General features: G+C 42.6%; 1 protein-coding gene across 7 annotated transcripts in view; it reads left to right on the top strand.

The window, feature by feature from the left end:
- The window catches only part of LOC131253067 (phosphatidate phosphatase PAH1), a 43,948-nt gene extending 26,546 nt beyond the window's left edge, over positions 1-17,402 (top strand). The window contains exons 6-11 of one of the 7 annotated variants that reach the window (XR_009174821.1): positions 5,373-5,459; positions 5,893-5,965; positions 16,135-16,178; positions 16,625-16,707; positions 16,818-16,919; positions 17,008-17,402. Coding sequence is in view for 2 of the 7 variants with exons in the window: in XM_058253893.1 (XP_058109876.1) it covers positions 5,373-5,459; positions 5,893-5,965; positions 16,135-16,178; positions 16,579-16,707; positions 16,818-16,919; positions 17,008-17,064 (492 nt within the window). In the remaining 5 variants the exon portion in view is untranslated. Of the gene's footprint in view, positions 1-5,372; positions 5,460-5,868; positions 5,966-16,134; positions 16,179-16,578; positions 16,708-16,817; positions 16,920-17,007 lie in introns of those variants that run through there. The other 6 variants (XM_058253893.1, XR_009174822.1, XR_009174824.1 and 3 more) reach the window with 6 other exon arrangements.
- The last annotated feature ends 4,641 nt before the right edge of the window (positions 17,403-22,043 follow it).

Below are 22,043 nucleotides of genomic sequence, written 5' to 3'. Positions count from 1 at the left end.
CATCAGTATTCACCATCTCCTACGACCAACTAATCATCAAATCCATCATCCTTTCGCAGCGATTCTCCCCCTACAGCAGAATTTCGGAATCTGGCCATGCAGGAGGGCTGAAACTTCGGTGGAGCACCGTGATCAAACCGATCATCCGTTTGGCCTGAAACTTGGAGGGAATGTGGCCCACCACTAACCGACCAGGGCCAAGTTGGCCTTTTTCTGATTTATGGGCCCCACACACGTGCGGGCCACCACCAGCGCATGTGTGTCAGACGGGTTAGCTGTCCACACGTACGGAATCGATTTCAGGTTCTCTCTTTCCTCTCTTTCGCTCCTCTCACCTGATTTTCCTAACCCTAACCCTAGATTGTCCTAAATCCCTATTTCTCTGCCCTTTCTTCAACCTTAGGGTTCCCCGAATTGAAATCTGTGAACCCCTTGGATTGGAGAATTATTTTTGTGCATGTGTGGATGAATTTACCCTCTGATTATTGTTTGGTCTATAATTTTGATTGATCCAACCCCAGCTTGTATAAGCCTGGGCCTGCATAGATTCCCCTTGATTGAATGCTTGAACTTTTGTGTGGGATATGGAATTTTGTCTAATTGTTTCTGAACTAACGTGATCTAAAGCTTGAAAATCTTGCACATCAAATTTGAATTTCATGTCCTACATCAAATTTGGTATCAGAGAACGAGGTTTTTATAGGGGAATGCACTACATGTTAAGGGTTTAGTTTATTTGTGTCCATTATGCATTAAGTATCATCATATACAGTTGTCTAGAGGTCCATAATTTCTGATATAAGCTGCTGAATTTTCTGCTATCAGAAAATCCGCATATCTCTTTGCGAGATTTTCTGTTGATAGATTTTTTTGGACAGATAGGTTGCTGGAAATTGAGTAGTATTGTGTCGTTTTCTCCATATAGAGTCCTATAGGAGCATTTAGTCCTATCTAGGTGCATATAGTCGTAGTAGAAGGTCCTCAGATTAAGTTAGTAGTTGTATGCTCATACGTACGGGTCGTGGTTTTGGCTTGCACCCTACACTAAACATGGAGCAATTGTAAGAGTCAATGAACATGTTGACCCAACAGTTTGAGTCTTTGGGTAAGCGTTTGGAACAATGTATGGACCAACACTTTGAGCAATTTAATGTGCACGTTACCCAACTAGAGACTTCCACCGGGGCAATCCCCACCATTGGGGAAGATGCCTAATCTCGGGCAGATGATTAGGAGGTTAGACCAAGGAATTGGTCATGGGCACACATCCGTGCACCCACCCCGCGAGGGACATCATGAACAATATGACCCAAATGCGCAACGGCTCAAGGGAGTTAGAGTAGATGCCCCTACATTTGATGGCCACTTGACCCTAAAGCCTTTTAGACTGGCTGGCAGATATGGACCACTATTTTGAGTGGTATGACATGTCGGATGCTCGTCGAGTCCGATTCGCCAAGAAGAAGCTTGTGGGCTAAGTAAAGAGGTTTTGGGCTACTGTAGAGTGAAAGAAAGAAAGAGCGAGGGAGCTCCCAATAGTCCATTGAGGAGAAATGAAAGAAACACTTAAGTAGAAGTACCTCCCTTTCTCTTATCGCTTACAGTTGATTGAGGAATGGCAGTCTCTTCGACAAGGTTCCATGAGTATGGCGGAATACATTGAGAAGTTCGAAGAATACTTGACCAGGTGTGAAGTTGATGAGGATCTCATACTCACCCTTGCTCGATTTAAAACGGGCCTCCGTACTAACATTAGGAGAGAATTGCTTGCCAAAGACATAGACACTATTGAACAGTTGTATCAAGTAGTGTTAGAGGTCGAACAATTCCTTAAAACACCTATGGGAAGGCGGTTTGATTTTCATGATTCTAGTACTAAGGCCAACTCTTCTGGGGCTAAAGCCTAGCACTGGATACCAAGACAAACCTTCCAGCAGTTTTTAGTCCAGGCCCAAGGATGATAAGGGTAAAGAGGTTATCGGGTCTAGCTTGCGTAAGAGTGGAGCAACTAGGTGTTTTAGGTGTCAAAGGTTTGGTCATTTTGCCTGCCAGTGTGGCACGAGAGAGAGCACCAAGGTGTTCCTTCTTGATGAGCAAGTAGAAGTAGTACACCCAGAAAGTGACAGTGAGGAGGAAGAATATGAACCAGTAGAAGCCCCTAGTGATGAGGAAGATGGAGTGCAAGAGTCTGCGACTCTTGTAGTTGTGCGTCGCGCTTTTACACAAGCAAATAATACCGATAGTTGGCGCCATTGTTTTGTTCCAATTCAATTTGGGTCATATAAAGCCACATTTTGGTGTAATGTTGTTCCTAGGAAGCCTATCGATCTTGTCCCTATGTCACTATCCCATAGGCCATCAGAGTCTACAGAGTCCCTTGTGCATCACATTCATTCATGGCATCAAGAAATCAGGCAGAAGATCATGACTAGTAATGAACATTACACACTTTCTTCAGACCAACATAAACGTTTCAAGGAATTCAATGTAAGAGATTGTGATGGTCCGCATCAGGCCAGAGCGGTACCCTCAGGGAGCCGTTCGTAAATTACATGCTCGTAACACTGGACCATTTAAAATTATAAAACGAAATGGTCTCAATGCGTATGTGGTAGATCTTCCACCTTCCATGGGAATTAGTTTTACATTTAATGTGGAGGATCTAGTTGCATTTCAGGGGACCACTGATACATGGTCCGACCTTTCTCCTAACCATCCTGATTCCCCAGACTTTTTTCTTGATCCATGGCCCCCTCCTGACCCATCTTCCTAGCTTCTATCTCCCATACCTACCCTTCCCATACCCAGAGAGGAGATGGAGAATATTCTGGACCATCAGATAATATCCATGTTGGACGGCGGGTTTCAGAAGTACCTGGTTAAGTGGAAGTCACGCCCAGCTTCAGACAGTACGTAGCTCACTGAGGAGGAGCTTAAGAAACTTGATCCTGACATCTTGGAGCGGTTCAAGAGTTTTATTTCCCCAATGGCGAAATCTTCGTAGCCGGCGAGAGTCGATGGGAACATCACGTGCACAAGCCCCCCCACGCACGTACGCAAGGAGGGGGCCCCACCATCGATCTGGATCAATGACGACGTCCAGGGAGGGCCTCCTAGTTAGAGGACTACGTTTTGGTTCGTTGGAGTAGACTCGATAGTCATGTGAATCCCATCATGGGTTTTCATAATTGTGGCCCACTATTTTAATTAAGCTAGTACTTTGGGTTTTGCTTATTATTGTTATTAGGAATATCATGGATGGTTTATATTGCTTTGATTAGTTGTTATTTTTTATTACTTTGTCTCCAAGTAACAGGTTGTGTACATGGCGCGAGTTTTGGGGTATAGGGTTTTCTTATAAATAGGTACCCCTTGTAAGTTTATTTTCTCATTGAAGATTAATAAAATTTTTGCTTTTTTCTGCTCCTCTAAATTCCCGAGTTGTAGAGATTCAATTGGGTGTGAAACCCTTCCTTCTTTGAAGGGCTAAATACCGTGATACGAAGTCACACCCATCCCGATTCGCCTCCGTCTCCTACCATCAATATCCACCATTTCCTACGACCAACCAATCATCAAATCCATCATCCTTTCTCAACGATTCTCCCCTTACAACAAAATTTCGGAATCTAGCCCTGCAAGAGGGTTGAAACTTCGGCGGAAACTGTGATCAGACCGATCATCCATTTGGCATGAAACTTGGAGGGAAGGTGGCCCACCCTTGGCCGACCAAGGCCAAGTTGGCCTTTTTCTAATTTGTGGGCCCCACACACATGTAGGCCACCACCAGCGCATGTGCGTCAAGCGGGTTAGCTGACCACATGTGTGGAATCGGTTCCAGGTCCTTTCTTTCCTCTCTTTCGCTCCTCTCTCACCTGATTTCCCTAACCCTAACCTTAGATTATCCTAAATCCCTATTTTCATGCCCTCTCTTCAACTTTAAGGTTCCCCTAATTGAAATCTGTGAACCCCTTGGATTGAGGAATTATTTTTATGCATGTGTGGATGAATTTACCCTCCTTTGATTATTGTTTGGTCTATAATTTTGATTGATCCAACCCTAGCTTGTGTAGGCCTAGGCTTGCATAGATTCCCCATGGATTGAATGCTTGAACTTTTGTGTGGGATATGGAATTTTGTGTAATTGTTTCTGAATTAACGTGATCTAAAGCCTGAAAATCTTGCACATCATATTTGAATTTCATGTCCTGCATCAAATTAATCTCTGGAGGATGTGCTTCTCCCCATCTCTTCCTCTGGTGAAATCTTAGATCCACATAAATTACTCATCTGTCAATTGAAACAAGGGCCATTTGTCCCATGTGTTTCTACATCAAAACAAGGTAAAAACTACCAGGTAATATTGAAGAAGATTTTTCTCTTGGTTTTATTTGATTTCCTTGAGAAACCCCTCCACTACTTTCTTCCTTTGTTGGTTGTCTTCTTTTTCTTAGTCATTCTTTTGCATATTTGGGATGCATGAAGAGGGAATTTTTTTGGGCCTTTTGTTTTACCTTTTGAAATCATATTAAAAAATGTATAGAGTAATTTAAATGGAACGGATGATGTAAACTTTATTATGAGTCTATGACAAACAGAGATAATTGAATACATGCTCTCAATTGATAATTCCATGATATGTAGTACTTCTTAGCGCATATTGATGGCAAATAGATGATTGGTGAGCTTTTTTTTACAGAGATACTCATATACATGATCTCAACTGATGATAATACCATGATATGTATTACTTCTTGGTGCATATTGATGGAAATTAGATGTTTGATGAGTTTTTTTTTTTTTTTTTTCCAAATTTTTTTATAATTTTTCAGTCATTTTTCAATTTAAATTGAAAAAATCTCAAAGTTGCAAACCTGCCCGGGGTTTGGGCAAATGGCTGGTGTTGTGGGTTTGCTCCCCACAGACGGGAGTTTGATTCCCCTCCTGTACTTTACCTGATGCACGTGGTTTGTGGGTGATTGTGTGCATCCACAGGGAATAGTCTCACCTTAATAAGGGGCGGGGACACCCTGTTGTCATAAAAAATAAAATAAAAAATCTTAGAGTTGCAATTTGATATGGTTCGATGCCTATGACAAATTGCGACACGATAACAATTTCAGCAACATTGCTTCAAACTATATAAAAGTCTGGTTATGATCATGTAATATTTCAGGCTGACTAGCAGCATCTTCTTGTGTTTTAATTGCATATGCGTGTGTGCGCATGTTTGCATGCATGTCTTGCTGCATGATTGCTGATTACTGATCCAAGAGTTACATGAAAATTGTTGAGTTGTTTTTGTCATCTGTTTCAGAGCGATTAGCTTTATAGGGTTGAGATTGATGTTTCCTTATTGCATTTAACCACAGGAAAATGGTTATCAGCTACTCTTTCTGAGTGCACGTGCAATTGTCCAGGCATATTTGACTAGAAGTTTTCTTCTGAATCTGAAACAGGTATTCAAATGCTATGACTTCATATATTTCAATGCCACATGCTCTAATATGGGGCCAATGCTAGTATTTCAACTCCTTGGATCACCCTCAGGGTTTCATTTCCCAATGGAGGGTCAATTCTATCAACCTATGGATCCTTGGTAAATATGACTCACCATAAAATAAAATGAAATGAAAAACCTGCCGTGATGATGTCAACTAAAATATGGCCTATTGTGCCTATGACCTTTTTTTGGCCTGCTGGCTGTCATTTCGTTTAGCATGCCACTTCTCATCTGGACATGAATGAGCCACTTTTACCATATTAATAATGTCGCTCAATCGCTGTTCCTTATCTCTTTTGGCGCATAGTCTTGGAACTGGAGAGTATTGCTGCTATAAGTAGCTGCAGTACTTGTTTGTTGTGCAGATTTAATGACTGTGATGCCTGCAGGATGGAAAAGCGTTACCCAGTGGGCCTGTTGTCATTTCACCTGATGGATTATTTCCCTCATTGTATCGAGAAGGTGAAGTCTTATTCCTACAATAGTTCTGTACGTGCTCTGTGATTTGCTTGGCCTTGTTATTCTTGTGGAACTGTGATAAATTGGCCATTCATTTTCCTCATTATGCAATAAAAATTTGAGTGGCTATGACGTGAGATCTTGTTTCTTAATGACTGTAGAATTAAGGTTTTAGGAGCCGGTCTGCAATAAATAAGACAATAGGGCAATTTTCTTATTCTTCTCCGGTGCGGTTGAGGCGCAACAGCACAAGCAGATGCAAATGCTATTTGTAAAGGACTTTAGGCTGATCCCTGATTTGTTCCATAGCATTCTAGCATTGGAGGATATTCCAGGAATGTCTTTCAACTGGTTACCGTGTCAATTCGGAGTCTACTGATGTGGCAAGACTAAGAACAACTAGAACTAGAATTTAAAGTACTTACCTGTTAAGCTCCAGAACTCTTCAATGTTACCACTATTGAGATGAATGGGCAGTGGAATAGAATTTCCAGCGGCATTCTAGTTTATTCAACCAGTTACTCAAATCCAAATCATAATGTCATTATCTCCAAAAGTCCTTACATATGGCTTTATGTAGCCATATTAATTCACTATTTTAATGGAATAATCCAAGGAGATTCTCATTGGTTACATAATTAATTGAAAAATTAATAATAAAACCATCTGGGTCCACAAAAAGTGACTTATATCTAACCTGCTTCGTATAAAGTATTCCCAATAAAGAAACTTAAAATTCCACTAATAAAAGAGTCCTAACTTGTCTCTAATTCTAGTGCCGTGGTGGTGGGGTCTAGGGCTAAAAGATTAGTGATTGAATGGGCTTCTATTGTAAATGACCTTAAGTCTTTTGATTTTAGCTCCTTAGGCTTCTAGGGCCTCTCTGCTACCTCAGTGGCTGTGTCCCTTTTCTCTTTTCCTTGTTGTTTTCTTCTTTGTTCTTTTCTGGTTTCAATGAATTTTCTAGTTGCTTCAAAAAAAAAAAAAAAAAGTCCTAACTTAGCTCTAATTCTTGATGTACCATGTGTATGGTCCTCTATACACAACTGTCCACTCCTTTTTGTAGCAACTGAGATAATGATACTTTAACGATATGTAGGATCACTTAATGCTACTAGGAATCTCTTTTTTAAAAAAAATTGCTACTAGGGCTCCTAAATCCAACTAGGTCTCTCGAAATATCAGTCATTTTTTTTTTTTTTGAAAAGTAACTTGTATTAAAAGAAGGAGAAACAAAAAAAAAGGGAAGCTGCTGAGAAGGCAGGCCCTTAAGACAAAAGAAAAGAGAGATCAACATTGGTCCCATCCCTTTGAGACACCCATTCAGCAATGAAACATTTAACGTGAGAGGAAACTAAGCGGGAAGGTTTCGCCTCGTTCTGAAAACACCGCTTGTTTCTTTCAATCCAAAGCGCCCACCACACCGCCAAAATACTCAACCGCCAAATTCTGGATTTGATTTTGCCTATACGAACCCCATGCCAGGCTTTCAGAAGCTTGTCCACGTCCTTAGGAAAACACCAACTAATCTTGAAACAGGAGAGGATGGCAGTCCAGACTGAATAGGCAAAGGAGCAGTGGATGAGCAGATGATTAACCGACTTCGCAGAGGACATGCAACATAAACAAATGTTCGGGAGGATCATTCCTTTCTTTATAAGATTATCCATCGTGAGGATTCGATTGTTCCTTGCCAGCCAACCAAAGACCTGTAGCTTTGGGGGGACGTCATATTTCCAAATGAAGTGGGAGTGGTGAGAGGGGCTAGAACCGTTGTTGGCTGAAAGAATCGAAAAGAAGGACTTCACCGTGAATACGGAAGACTTTTCGGCTTTCCAGATGATACAATCATTGCAGGCCTGATTGGGAGAAACATCTTGGATGAACTGCAACATTTCCACAAATTGATCGCTTTCCCGATCCTGAAGGTACCTCCTACAAGGAATGTTCCAAATAATTCTGTCCTCAAGAAGGGCATAATTATCAACTATGAAGTTACTCTGCCTTTTCGCTACCTGGAAAATGGATGGATATTTATCCTTTAGAGGCATGTCTCCTATCCAAGTATCATGCCAAAACCTAATTCAATCTCCCTTTCCCACCTCAAACCTGATCATTCGGGTGACCTCGTCTTTCATTCGACTGATACCTTTCCAAACCGGAGAAGCCCTGTAGAGGGAAGAATCATTCGTCCACCATCCTCCGTTCGAACTCCCGTACTTTCCTTTAATGATAATATTCCATAGGCTATCCTCTTCATGTCCGAGTCTCCAAATCCATTTACCTAAAAGGGCCCGGTTCATCAGTCTAAGATCTTTGATACCTGCTCCTCCGTCTTTAAAATGTTTACAGACTTTCCTCCATTCCATAAGGCTGAATTTCTTCTTTTGTTCCTCGCCACTCCAGAGGAAATTGCGTCTAAGTGTGTCTATAGACTTGAGAACCCCAGCAGGACAACAAAAAAGAGACATAAAATATGTGGGGAGATTGGACAAAGCTGCTTTTATAAGCGTGAGTCTCCCACCTATTGAGAGATAACGGCGCTTCCACCCGACTAAAAGATGACGGAATATGTTGACTACTTTTTCCCATTGGTGGATCTTGGGCTGGCCAATACACAAAGGAAGGCCAACGAAGGCGGATGGGAGGGATCCCTCTACACAACCCATTAGCTCAGCAAGCTCCGCAGTTTCAAGCACTTCCAAATTGATCCCGTATAACTTGGACTTGGAAAGATTCACCTTCAGCCGTGCCACTGCTTCAAAACATCTGATAACAGTACGCAGATTCGCAACGGAGTCGGGAGAAGCCTCGGCGAAGATAAGGATGTCATCCACAAATTGAACGAGGGTTAACGGATCTTTCACGTTTTTAATTTGAATTCCCCAAAAAATGCCTTCCGATTGAGCTTTCAGAAGCATAGCAGAAAAAGCTTCGCCGATGATGAGAAAGAGGAAGGGGGAGAGCGGATCTCCTTGTCGGAGGTCGCGAGAGCTTTTGAAAAATCCTTTTGGGGATCCGTTTAATAAGATGGAAAAGAAGGCAGAGCAAACACATTCCTCGATCCATCGTCTCCATCGGTCGCCAAAACCCATATGTTTCATCAGGTAGAGAAGGAATTCCCAATCGACATGATCGTATGCCTTCTCCATATCCAACTTGCAGAAAATAAACTTCTTCTTTGAGGGATGGCTAGAGTGGAGGGCTTCATTGGCGAGAAGAGCAGCGTCAATAATTTGATGACCTGGAATGAACGCACACTGATTTGGACTTATAATCAAACCGATAACTTTCTTCAACCTGTTGGCAAGCACCTTAGCCAATATTTTATACAAACTTCCAATGAGACTTATTGGTCTGAAGTCCTTGAACTCGGAGGCTCCCGATCGCTTGGGAATCAGCACAATAAAAGTGGCACCAATGTTTGGAGACAATCTTCCTCTCTCAAAGAATTCGTTGAAGAAGGAGAGAAGATCCTCTTGGAGAAGATCCCAGAACACCTGGAAGAAGGAAACGGGAAACCCGTCTGGACCAGGGGACTTGTCGGCACCCAGATCCGAGACGGCTATGCAGACTTCATCCAAAGAGAAGCAAGACTCCAGAGAATTGCTATGTTCAGCAGTAATGCGGTTGAAAGAGAGGTTGTCCAAACGCGGTCTGGACCAACACTTTATGGAGAAGATCTTGAAAGAAAGAGATAGTAGATCTGCTGATCATATCTCTGTCGTCAGTCCAAAGCCCATCTATCTCCATGCAATTGATACGATTAACGCTGGCTTGAATCGTGGCAATATTATGGAAGTAGCTCGTGTTCCTGTCCCCTTCCTTGATCCATTTCGCACGAGCTTTCTGTTTCCAAGATATTTCCTCCTGATATTGTTTAGCTGAGAGAGCTTGAACTAGCTGAATTTTGTTTGCCAGATCCTGGGTAGACATGGGCCTGCTTTCAGCTTGAAAATCGATCTCCTGGATTTCCTTGAGAATCGAATCCAATTCCTGCTCAGCTTGAAATATCAGTCATATGACCCTTGTACGCCAACAACATCGTCTTTAGGATTGTATGATTGGTACAAATCATATATAAATGCATTTGGTTTATGTTCAAACCAGAAAGAACAATGGTTTTATGCCGTAGCATCTCTATTATATATAACGTGAGTAGCCAGTGGAAAAAATTTCAATGTAATTAGATTTTTTTCTTGATGGTAAGCAAGCTTCAACTAATATGCAAATAGGCACTGTAACTAGAGTTGTACACGAGTCGAACCGAGTTGAGCTTTACACAGCTTGACTCAGCTCAGCCAGTAGCTGACCCCAACTCGAACTCGGCTCGGCTCAATCCTCGAGTCTGACTGGTCAGCTTGACTTAATTCCGTTAGCAACTCGGACCAGTTCGAGCCAAGTTAGAGCCTGTGCGACATTTTCTCAAACACATGAAGTACACCTTCAATTTCTCACAGTATGCAAAACAACAGTAGCAGTTTACAAGTATTTTATCAAACACTCGGTAGGTAGCATCAAAATCAAGATACGGGGGTAGTTTTATCATGTAAAGTTTTTTTTGTTTTTTTTTTGTAGTGATTTGTTTTGTATCCATACCTTCCTCGCCACCAACTGATCATGCGGAGAATGCATGCACCCGAAACAACACTTGGTGAGCAACATCAATATCAACATCATTAAGTCATTTCATCAAACACTTGGTGAGCAACATCAATATCAAAACAACCGAGTCACCGAACCGATTCGATTTGAGCTCGGATAAGCTCGAACTCGGCTCAAAATTTTTCGAGCTCTAAAAATTAGCTTGACTCGGCTCAAACTCAGTTCCAAATTGAGTCAAATCAAGCTTTTTCGAGTCGAGCAAGTTGACCGAGCTAACTCGGAAAAAAAATAAAAACAAAAACCTTCAAGACAAACTGCTCTAAGAGGGAAGGTCCTGCTTTGCACCCATAGGATTTGTTAGGGGAGAGATTAGATTCACCAACAAAGAAGGGCCACATTAGGATTTCCTGAAGGATGATGAATTTGAGCTTGGATTTGTGCAAAAAGATGTGTCAGTTGCACTCATTCCAAATGAACTTGATTGCTATAGAGAACGGGAGAGTAGCTAGCACTCGCCCCATGGTGAGAGGAGGCACCGATTGTTTTTCCTTCCAGTGGCTTAAACTTTGCAGTATCAATGGACATGGGAAGGGTTTTAAACAAAAATAAAGCATTTAAGTATAATTTGAAAGGAAACCAGTCATCCGTTCGTCTGTTAGACACTAGCATTTTGTAACAAGAAAAACATTGATACGTAATTGATGCAAGCTGAATTGGACCCGCGATCCATGGGCTAAGCCTATTAAGCCAACGTTTAAGCCCCACAACTGGTCCATCAATAAGGAAGCCCAAGCCTCCTATTTAGGGAGCTAGCCAACAAATTCAATTAGCTAGCTATGCAATAATTAATCATTCAAATCTTCTTAATTACATTCTTATCCTTGGGCATCTCTTTATTACTTTTCCATTTTGTAATAAGTCATTGGTTGTCAACAATATTCTGAATCTTTCTTATATGTACGTCCCAAAGTTTATTTAAGGGCCTGGCATGAGTAGTATCAAGGCACCTTTGAATTGAATAAAATTTCTGGATTGTCTCATTCTGCTTTGTATGTGATTCGTTGCTTAGCTTGAAGGTGCTTACGTTTGGGTGGATCCTTCCCATCAGTCGGCTGTGTTAGTTTGGTATCAGAACGAGTCTCAATAGTTGAGTTGAAGTCCCGAATCAACAACAATTTCAATTTTTGTTTTTAGGTTCTTTAATCATAAAATTATTCATCTTTTCCTTTATTTTCTTCACTGTATCGATAACTCCTACCCCCCATTCACTTTTTTCTTTTCTTTTAAAAAACCTATTTCAACTTATCCATGATTCAACCCATTCATTAAGTATACACCCCCAAAAAAAAAAAAAAACCCATTCCAACCAATTAAAATAAACAAAACCAGCCCTATTCTAACCCATTAAAACCCCAAAATCAGCCCCATTCCAGCCCATTAAAACCTTGAAAAATCAGCCCTATTTCAATCCCATTAAAATCCCTAAAAAATCAACCTTATTCTAGTCACAATCTATCCTTATTTCAATCCATTAAAGCCTAGAATCTCACCTATTAAAAATCCTATATTCTAAACCAGAGATCGCCATATATTATGCCCATTACTTTTCGACGTCAACTCCTGATACGATGTCTACATGTAGTGGTAACATATATCTAGGAGGGCTTCTCGATGTCAATCAACAACAAGACAATTGCATCACCGCTATTAGCAAGGGTAGCTAGCCTGGAAATCGTTGTTGACCAACCACATGGAGAACAACATGGAGAGCAACCTGGTCCCATTAGAGATCCTATTAGTGACCTAAATCCACAAGGGTTCTAACTAGAACTTTTGTGATTCAAAATGGTATAGGTCTTCGAGAGTATGTTTATGACTTCATGGGATGGCTCTTTGCAGAGAGCCTACGATGCCTCAATAGGGACAACCAAGAAAGACAACATCACCAAAAAAGTACGAGTTGGAGTTCTAGACTTCACAGGTCATCTTGATGGAAAGGCTTTTGTCTACTGGATTACAATGCTTAAAGATTATTTTGCATGGTATGACATGGACGATGTCCAACGAGTAGCTTTATCAAGGTTAAGCTGACGGCAAGAAGAATTTGATGGCGAAGCATTGATGGCAACAATCTCATCATGGATCGTCCTACTATCATCAGGTAGGTTAACATGAGAGAGAAGCTAGAGAGTAAGTGTTTACCTTTTAATCACATGGATACTCCTCTCTAAGAGTTCCTTGTGTTTAAACAGGGAACTTTATTAGTGAATGGCTACACTGAGAAGTTCAATGAGCTTTTTGTCTGTTGTAAGCTTTAGAGAGATAGACCACATAATACCTAATCGCTAATCGATATCGAGCACGGTTATACCAAGAGATCCAGCATGAGATGGTCATGTATGATTTTGAGTCTATCAACGATGTTCATCAAAAGGCTCGACGAGTTGAACAACAACTGCGTCAGCACACTCTTCGATGCTTTGGCTCTCTAACTAGGGAACCTTCTGTGAGAAAAGGTCTAGATTCACATTTTAACGGGACCCACCGTAGCGTGAGATGGTCATGTATGATTTTAAGTCAATCAGCGATGTTCATCGAAAGGCTTGATGAATTGAATAGCATTTGCAACAACACACTCTTCGATGTTTAGCTCTTTAGTTGGGGAACCTTCTATGAAAAAAGGTTTGGATTCACATCTTAACGGGACTCCACCGCAAGGCTACCAACCACATCTGTACCCTTTTTAGCTATGTCTATAGATGCAGACTCCGCTTGTAAGGCAACTACAACCTTTGCAACGCCCTCCGCCACAGAATTCATTCCCAAGGCAACTGGTGTAGCGGGGAGAAAACACCATAGGGCAAGGCCCTAATTAGGGTTGTCAATGGGCCGGGCTCGGGCCTACCAAAATCAAAATTTTGAATAGTCCTGGCCCAATACAATTCAAAATTTGGGCCGAGGCCAACCCCAAGCCTAACTCGTTGACAACCCTAGCCCTAATCCTAATCCTCCCATTAGGCAAGAACGACAAGGTATTGATTGTTATTGTTGTGGATAGATAAGACACATTTTTAATGAGCGTCCGCAAGGTAATGAGGACCTCTGCCATCTGGATAACCTTGAATATTACAATGGGCACATTGAGATGGAATAGCCATATGCAGAGCCTACATCACAGCCAAAGGACCCCTTGTTGAAACTATGGTCGAAGTTGAGGTTGTTGGCCTACTCTTTTCATAAGCCACCTCCTTACCACCACTGAGGAAGAGGAAGACTGGTAACAGACCACCATTTTCCGTATGCGAGTAAAATGCTAGGGTAGGTTATCTAACATGATCATCGATGGCGATAGTGCAATGAACATTGTCTCTCAAGAGGTGATTGATAAATTCAAATTGCCAATTGAAAGGCATCAAAAACCATACAATGTTGCGTGGGTTGGTGACACTGCCATTCTTGTGACTTTAAGGTGTTTGATGTCCTTTAAAAATTGGGATCTATGAGGACGACATATGGTGTAACATAATTCTGATGAATGTCACCCACATCCTTCTCGGTCGACCTTGGCTCATTGGTTGAAAGGTACAAAGCAACAGTGAGGCTAACGTGCATACTTTCCTATGGCGAGATCATCATATCTATTTTTGCTCATTGCAGCTACGTCACCTCTTTCATCTACAGCCCCATCGTCAACATTGGTTGTTCTTTCTAACTCCCATGTTCTCTTCATGCGGAGTTAGAGGAAGAAAGCAATGACAGGCATAATGTTCGTTCTAGTTACAAAACAGGTGCAGGAGCTGGTTGCTAACCAGGATGTACCTATTCTTGATGAAGTCAAATCCATGTTGCATGACTTCTGAGATTCTGTGCTCTATGATCTGCCCGAGGAGTTGCCTCCATTGCGGGAGACTTCTTGTGGCTCAGAGTTGCGTCCGAAAACAAATTTCATCTTCTCAACTAGAAGTATGCAAACCTTTTTCAGAAGGTGGAGCGGGAATCAAAAAAATGGAAGAAAGTCAACTTGGCACTCTTGGGTAAGTGGGTGTGGAGTTTGCATGTGAAGGTAACAGTTTATGGCGCATCACTATAGCAGGCAAATACGGGACTGTGTCTATAGGATGAAGAACCAAGCCTTCTTCTCTCTATAGAGCCTCCCACTTCTGGAAATCGATCGTGCAGCTGGAGCAAAAGGTGTGGAATGGCATAGGGTTCTCTTTAGGGAGTAGGGCTTCATTTTGCTTCCGGGATGATCAGTGAGCAGGGGACAGCACTCTCAGATCTGATTATCCTAATCTGGCAGCCTTATGCACCACAGATAATATCACTGTGGCAAACTGCTTCTCTTGGACTGGTATAGATGGAATCTGGATTCTGCTCATAGATGGAAATTGAACAAAACAGAAATGGAAGAGCTTTCTCAGCTTCTAGCTCGTCTCCAGGGTATTGTGCCGAATCTGGGGTCCCAGGCTCTCCTCGCTGGTTGAGAGATAAAATGGATCTTTCTTTGAGAAATCCTTGCATAGCCTCATGCAGATCTCCAGGTTTTCTTAATCAATCTGGCAGAGTATGGTCCAATGGAGCCTCACCTAAGGTGGCTGCTTTCACGTGGCTGAGCCACAACAGTCCTCACCGTCGACAACCTGTGCAGGCAGGGGATGTTACCTCCCAACATCTGCCTCATTAGCAAGGCAGACACAGAATCAGCGTATCATCTCTTCGCCTCCTGTCCATTTTCAAGAGGGCTATGATGCAGCATCCTAGAATTCTTTAACGTTGCCTGGGTTATGCCAGGCTCTATTGAAGGGCTGATTGCGTTGTGGCACAGCAGTATGCCAATTGACATCACTAAGGCTAAACGGAGACTATCCTTGTTTTCTGGTTTTTGGACTATTTAGGGAGAGCGGATAACCGCTGCGTTAGAAATATGAGTGGTTCTCTCTCAGCAGCTGTGTCTAGGGTCTTCCTTCTTATTACGGAATGGGACCCTGACTAGAGGGTGTTTTTTATTTGTTTTCTCTTTTCTCCTGGTTTTTATTTTTTATTTTTTATTTTAATAGAATTCTTTGCCTTCCAAAAAAAAAACACAATATGGTTTGCTGAGGCTCACAATTCCTATTCATTGTCTAGATCCATACCATTGATATGATGTGCTCTACATGGATTAGTGATACCAAATTCTCCTTATATTGGTTTATCCTTATTCCTAACCCTTAGACCATGTTTCTCTTGTTTGGAAAATTCCTACCCTCTGATGGTCTAACTTGTTGTCATGTAAGGAATTGGGAACATCAGCAGAATGTATTTTTCTGCCTTAGGTCACTTCCTCTAATCACTGCATCTGTGTCTCTTGTTTGGAAATGAATGTGCATGCGTGATATTTGCTGCCTTCATTGTAGTTTCTGAAATTATTCATTAGAGAACATGTCTTCTGAACTCATGCTACAGTAATTGTTGTTTTCACAAACATTTTAACCTCACTAGGAGTGCCACAGTTATCTTGTTTGTGTATGCTAATTCTGTCGTGTTAAATGATGCGTGGTTGAGATTTCTTTTCTTGTTCATGGCAGTCATACGGAGAGCGCCTCATGAGTTCAAGATTGCGTGTTTGCAGGTAGATCTCCATTACTGACAAGTAATTGCTTTCTCAACTAGACTTCTGGCCAAACAGAAAATTCAGTCTGCAAATGTTTCATATCCTTGCATATGCTTGGACCCTTCGTTATTCACTCTACCATAGCAATTTCAAGAATGGAAACACTGAAATCATTTGTAGTAGTAGTAGTGAAGTTCTGTGCAACCTACCAAAATGAGCCTTGAAAACCAAAGCCCAGAAATTGGCATTCGCTGCCACCCTCATGAACCAAATTTTCTTATGTTTTTCAATAGACAGAAGTCTCAAGTGAATATAACTTCATGTCTATTTCCCGGATATTCATAGAAACCAAAAAAAAAAAAGCAGTTGTGCTGCATCTTTTGAAATACTCTTCTTTGTAACGTTTGTTTTCGAGCAGGATATTAGAGCACTTTTCCCTTCAGACTACAACCCATTTTACGCAGGCTTTGGAAACAGAGACACCGATGAGCTCAGTTACAGGAAGATGGGGATCCCAAAAGGCAAAATATTCATTATCAATCCTAAGGTATCATTTCCATCCTAAACAGGGAAAAAAAAATCTGTTTTTGGCCCATCTAAATTCTCAAAAAAATCTGTTTTTGGCCCATCTAAATTCTCTCCCTAAAACTGGGGCAGGGTGAGGTGGCTGTTAATCATCACTGCATTGATGTGAAGTCGTATACCTCGCTGCACACGCTGGTCCATGACATGTTTCCCCCCACTTCATTGGCTGAGCAGGTGAGTATCTCATCTCATTTCAGAATCTAGAATGTTATTTAAGTTTCTTCTTTTATCAACATTCTGAGGATTTTCTTTTTTCTTGCAGGAGGATTTTAACTCTTGGAATTACTGGAAGATGCCCATACCGGACATTGACTGCTGAGCCATGATGGTATGATGCATATAAGCTTCTTCTCTTCTACAATCCCTTTACAACCCGTTGATCAGAGGATTTGATTCCCGGCGGAATCAATACAGCTCACAATGCTTCTCGCTACTTGTCAGCTCTTGGAGGATACGTATGGCGGATTCATTGATTCGATTTTCTGGTCAGTTTCAGAGGCAGCTGTAATTTGTAAACCATTGATTCTTTTATTTGGGAAGCTACAAGAACTGAAAATTGAAACGATGGGAAATATTTGTCAGAAAGAAAAAAAAAAAAAAAACCACAATTTGTACCCATGCTCAAGCTTTTCCTGTAAGAAAATAAAGATTCTGACAGCCTACTTCACCACTAGTTTAGGTGGCCACTCAGTTCTAACCGTCCATATTGCATGGATTCTAGATCAGCAGGGTCTGGAGCTTGGATACTGGCCCAACCTCCCTATTGGCCTAATGTGGGAGGATTTGATCGGGCAACAGGCCACCGTTAGAGATGGGGCACACACAATGTATGTTTAAAAGTTGTCATGTGGAAAAGAGACTTGACCAAACTCCATCTATGATAGCAGCCTGCCACCCAATCAAGGCCCTCCACATCAGGTTGGCTGGGCCAATACTCAATCTGCGTCGAGATATGCAAGGTCCCTTTACCCAGGTCAGGGTAGTTACTCATGGTCAGGCACACCTGACCCATAAAGGTCTTGTGCAGACATGACTAGGGTTGTACATGAACCGGGCTAGCCCGGTTAACTCGCTCGACTCGGCCCGACCGGGAACTGAGTTTGGTCCAGGACGGGCCATTTTCTTCAGCTCAAAACTCAGTTCGAGCCGAGTTCGAACAGGTCCCAGTTCGGCCCGACTCGATCCGAAACCCGACTCAACTTGGCCCGACCCGGCCAGACTCAGCCGTTTACATATACATTTTAACCATTCATTTGATAGCCGCTGACTGAATAGCTGGAATAGTTTGACATATTTCAAGTTATGCACTGTCCACAATGTGACGTATAACTTGAACGGTCTAGATTCACCCAAATACAGAAGTGAATTATTGTCACGCCCCAGACTCGGTAACCGGACTCATAAGGAACCCGATGGCCAGTTCTTGCCGCAACAGCTTCCGTAGTATCCCATTCTCGGCTCCCAAGGCAGGTTCCGATCCTGGGATCCTACAAGGAAGATTTCCATAATAGAATAATCATTTTCAATGCGAGCATATCCAAGATTACAGCAAGTATATCTAAGAAAAACAAAGACACATCGCAAAATCCACTATAAATTTGAACTTTTACAAGTTTACATCAGGTTCAAAAGAACATATATAAGGTAATAAGAAAAAAGAGAGAAATCAACAACATTGGAGTCCTCACTACTCAACTCTACTCTATGCACTGCTGCTATAACGCCTGCATAGAATCTCCTGCATGCATCAATCGTGCATAAGCTTATAGAAGCTTAGAGGGTGGTGAAAGTATGTCAATGGTACACAGAAGAATAGTAGGAGGTACAAAGAAAGAAACATGCTTAATGAGAATATCACCAGTCTTACCAAGGCTTATCATGAATACCATACAATGAGTACTGGGAGCTATACCAAGGCAATGCATGAAGGGGCTTACATAGCCAATGCTAATGCAATGCAATTAACGTCAGTGCTCATAACCAAACTATATGTCAAGTATATTTCCAATCATAAAGAAATCACCAGGGTCCATTACACTGCCGAATGCTTACCGCTTTTACAGACCCCACACAGTCAAACGAGCGTAAGAGACCTCACTACCCGCCTGTGGACAGTCAATCACCAACAAGGCCTGAAGGTAGCAGACCCATTTATAAGCTGGTCAGACTCAGCCTAGCAATGCCTCCTTACACCAGGCAGGTAAGGCCACACTCCTATCCAACCGACTACACAACAGTGGGAGTCGCGGCCTAACGGTATAAGATCTTCATGCGCTCATAGTTTCCACTTGGTTACGGCGTTGGAGCAGATCTTTGGTACCATGGAAGTTTTGAAAATTTCACCCATGGGCATCCTATGCACTCGGTATGCTCAACTAATATTTCCGGTGTCCAAACATACGACCATCCACGAATATCCCTATGGAGGGAAGGCCCTGATGAAGTAAGGGCAGATACCCACATGCTATGCAATACCAGATGCATGAATCACACAATCACTCCTGCATCAATCCCAAGCATTCGTTGAGCTCCAGAGGGAAAAACTTCATCCCTCGGGGAGATACCACCACACACAATGGCACAACCATGGCCAATCACACCTCAACCAATCATGCATATGATGCGTATGGAGTGAGCCTTGAAGATGAATAGGGATGCGAATGAGGTAAAAATGAACTCTCTACCTAACCATGAAGGGTCTAGGTCCTTAACCAATCCCTCATAAGGAATACAACCTCTAGTGGGGGCCCATTTACCTGGGGTAGCCCACGAGATTAAGCATACAAGCTATGAGCCTAAATAATATAGAGATGGGCCTAGCAAAAGATTAAGGTGGGCATTCAACCACACTTAAAGGGGGTCCAAAATGGGAACATTCAACCACCATTTCCCCAAGGCATAGCCAACCATAATCCATATAGCTACAAGGTCCAAGGCCGACATCCAAACCACATACATAAGCCCCACATAAAGGCATGAGAAAAAGGGTCCAATACTACCTTCAACAACATGGGCCTAAGGAGGGGAATCAAGGCCCAAGGCCCAAGTCCCACTGGCCATAGGACTCTTAGATTAAGCTGAACTTAATGGGAAGCCCATGAGCACTAAAAAAAATATGGCCTAAAAATAAGTTTAAGTTGGGTGAAATGGGCCCCACTACATCAGCCCAATAACTAGCGATTTAAGTGGGCAACCAAAGGCCTAATACCACCCTTATCTCAGCCCATAAGTCCATCAAAATGGTAGAAGAGAAGCCCAACATATGGCTGGCCAAGGTGGGATGTTCCAGCCCAACCTGGGCGCACAAGGAAGTCCTAAAAATCTGGTATGTGTTTGGGTCCCACAAATGGTCATCAATGGTGGCGCAATCATGCATCAATTAAGCCCAAGAGAGTACTAAAATATAAAGGGCAGCAAATACCCAAATCCCTCAATGTGGTGGGTCCCTCATCCAATGAAAATCTAGCCATACAATGTACATTTTGTGCCCAATGGCTGGTCTTCCAGTCCACCTAGTTTCCTGGTCCTATTGAGGCCCAGAAACTTGTCCAAATGTGTGTGAATTATTTCTAAAAGGACCAGCATTACTTATAGGGGGCTCCACCAAATGGAAGAAGGAGTTTTGGCGCCCAAACTAAGTGGGCCTACTGCTGGAATGCAGGCCCAGCAGCAGCCCATGGCATGGGCATCCCAAGGGGTGGGACGGTCCAAGGCTTAGACGGCCCCGCCAACCACCTGCAACAAGGTGGGCTCCACACGTCCCAAGTGGGCCCCACATGGGACGTCCACCTGGGGTGGGCCCTCCCACATGGGCCACTCCAAACCACTCTGAATGGGAGAACGGCTTGGATGAAACATGCATCATGGTGGGTCTGCACGACGGCCAGCCCCATGCTGGACGTCATGCATGAACCGCTGGTCCAGCGCAATGGGCCCCACAATCATGGCCCAATGGGCCTCTATAACATCAGATGGTGGGCCCTAAAAATCATACACAAAGTCAAATGGGCTGGGGCCCAAAAACTCCCATCATTGCAATGAGGATGGCAAGGTTCAAAGGGAAATTCTGCAATTGCATGTTGTTGTCCTAAATTTGGGCACTCCATTGGAGTGGGTCCAAGGCCTCTAAAATTCTAGAAATCGAGGACCAAGGTCCCTCATCATGTATACAACAAGATGGAGTCCAGAAAAGTGGCCCACCTATAGAAGAAATGTTTATGAATTAAAGCTTTTATCAGATTACATTGCTGGACTGCACAGCAGAAAATTAAAATAGTGCTATCCCTAATTTGAACACCCCAAAGGGGTGGGCCCAAGTTCTCCAAAAATTGGGGAAATTTTATTCTAACCTACCCATACAAGTGCACTACAAGGTAGGATCCACAAAAGTGGCCCAACATTATAAAAACTATTATGTATTTATGGATTTCTAAACTGCAATGTTGCTAGAGAAGAAGAGAAGAAAGAGGGAGAGAGAGAAAAGAGAGAGAGAGAGAGAGAGAGAGAGGATTTTAAGGCAAGAAATGATGAGTTTCTCCTAGAGAAGGGAAAAATCTGAATTTTGCTAGAAAAGAGGGGCTTAGGATAGAGAAATGCATCATAGTTTTTCTAAGAAAGAGCAATCATTGCCTAGGTTTAGGCAAGTCCATCATACTAACTATAAAAAAAAATAAAAAATAAAAAAAAGGTATAGGGTAGCTTGTAGGTTAAGCTAGGTAATTATCGGATTCCAGGGTAGGTGTCACATATGAAAACGTGCACAAGCACCAAGTGGGTCCCACATCGTGATCAGTAGCCCAAATAATGCGCGGCCTATAACTTTTGATGGACACGTCGGATTCACGCACGAGACACGGCATTGGAACCACAACGACGAAACAGACAAGATGGCACAGGTTTCGGCTCAATCCGAATCGGGTCTACGTGACCGGACTTAAGGATGACCGCAAACACTATCCGATGGTCGCGGGTCGCTGGAATTCGACCGGTAGGACTGCGGCACCAAGATGAACGAGATGTATACTCACACACATACACATGCGAACTCAGGTCGGGTCTTACGATTATAATGTCCTGACTAGTTAAATTTTTTTGTGGAGTCTATAGTTCAACTATCTAAATCGTTGATCGAGGGCCTTGTAATGGGACGCGGATTATCTGTTAAAGCCCTTCCCATGAACTTACTGTAAGGTCTGAAATGGGCCCGAACTCGCCCGATTGCTGACCGAGCTGAGTTTGGGCTGGACATGTTGGCCCGGTGACCAGGCCGGGCCGCGTTTGGGCTGGGTTTGGCTGGTG

This window comes from Magnolia sinica, chromosome 8 (genome assembly GCF_029962835.1).
Source record: "Magnolia sinica isolate HGM2019 chromosome 8, MsV1, whole genome shotgun sequence".
NCBI classification, from domain to species: Eukaryota; Viridiplantae; Streptophyta; class Magnoliopsida; order Magnoliales; family Magnoliaceae; genus Magnolia; species Magnolia sinica.
The sequence above is the reverse complement of the archived record's forward strand: the minus strand, read 5'-3'. Positions and strand labels throughout refer to the sequence as shown.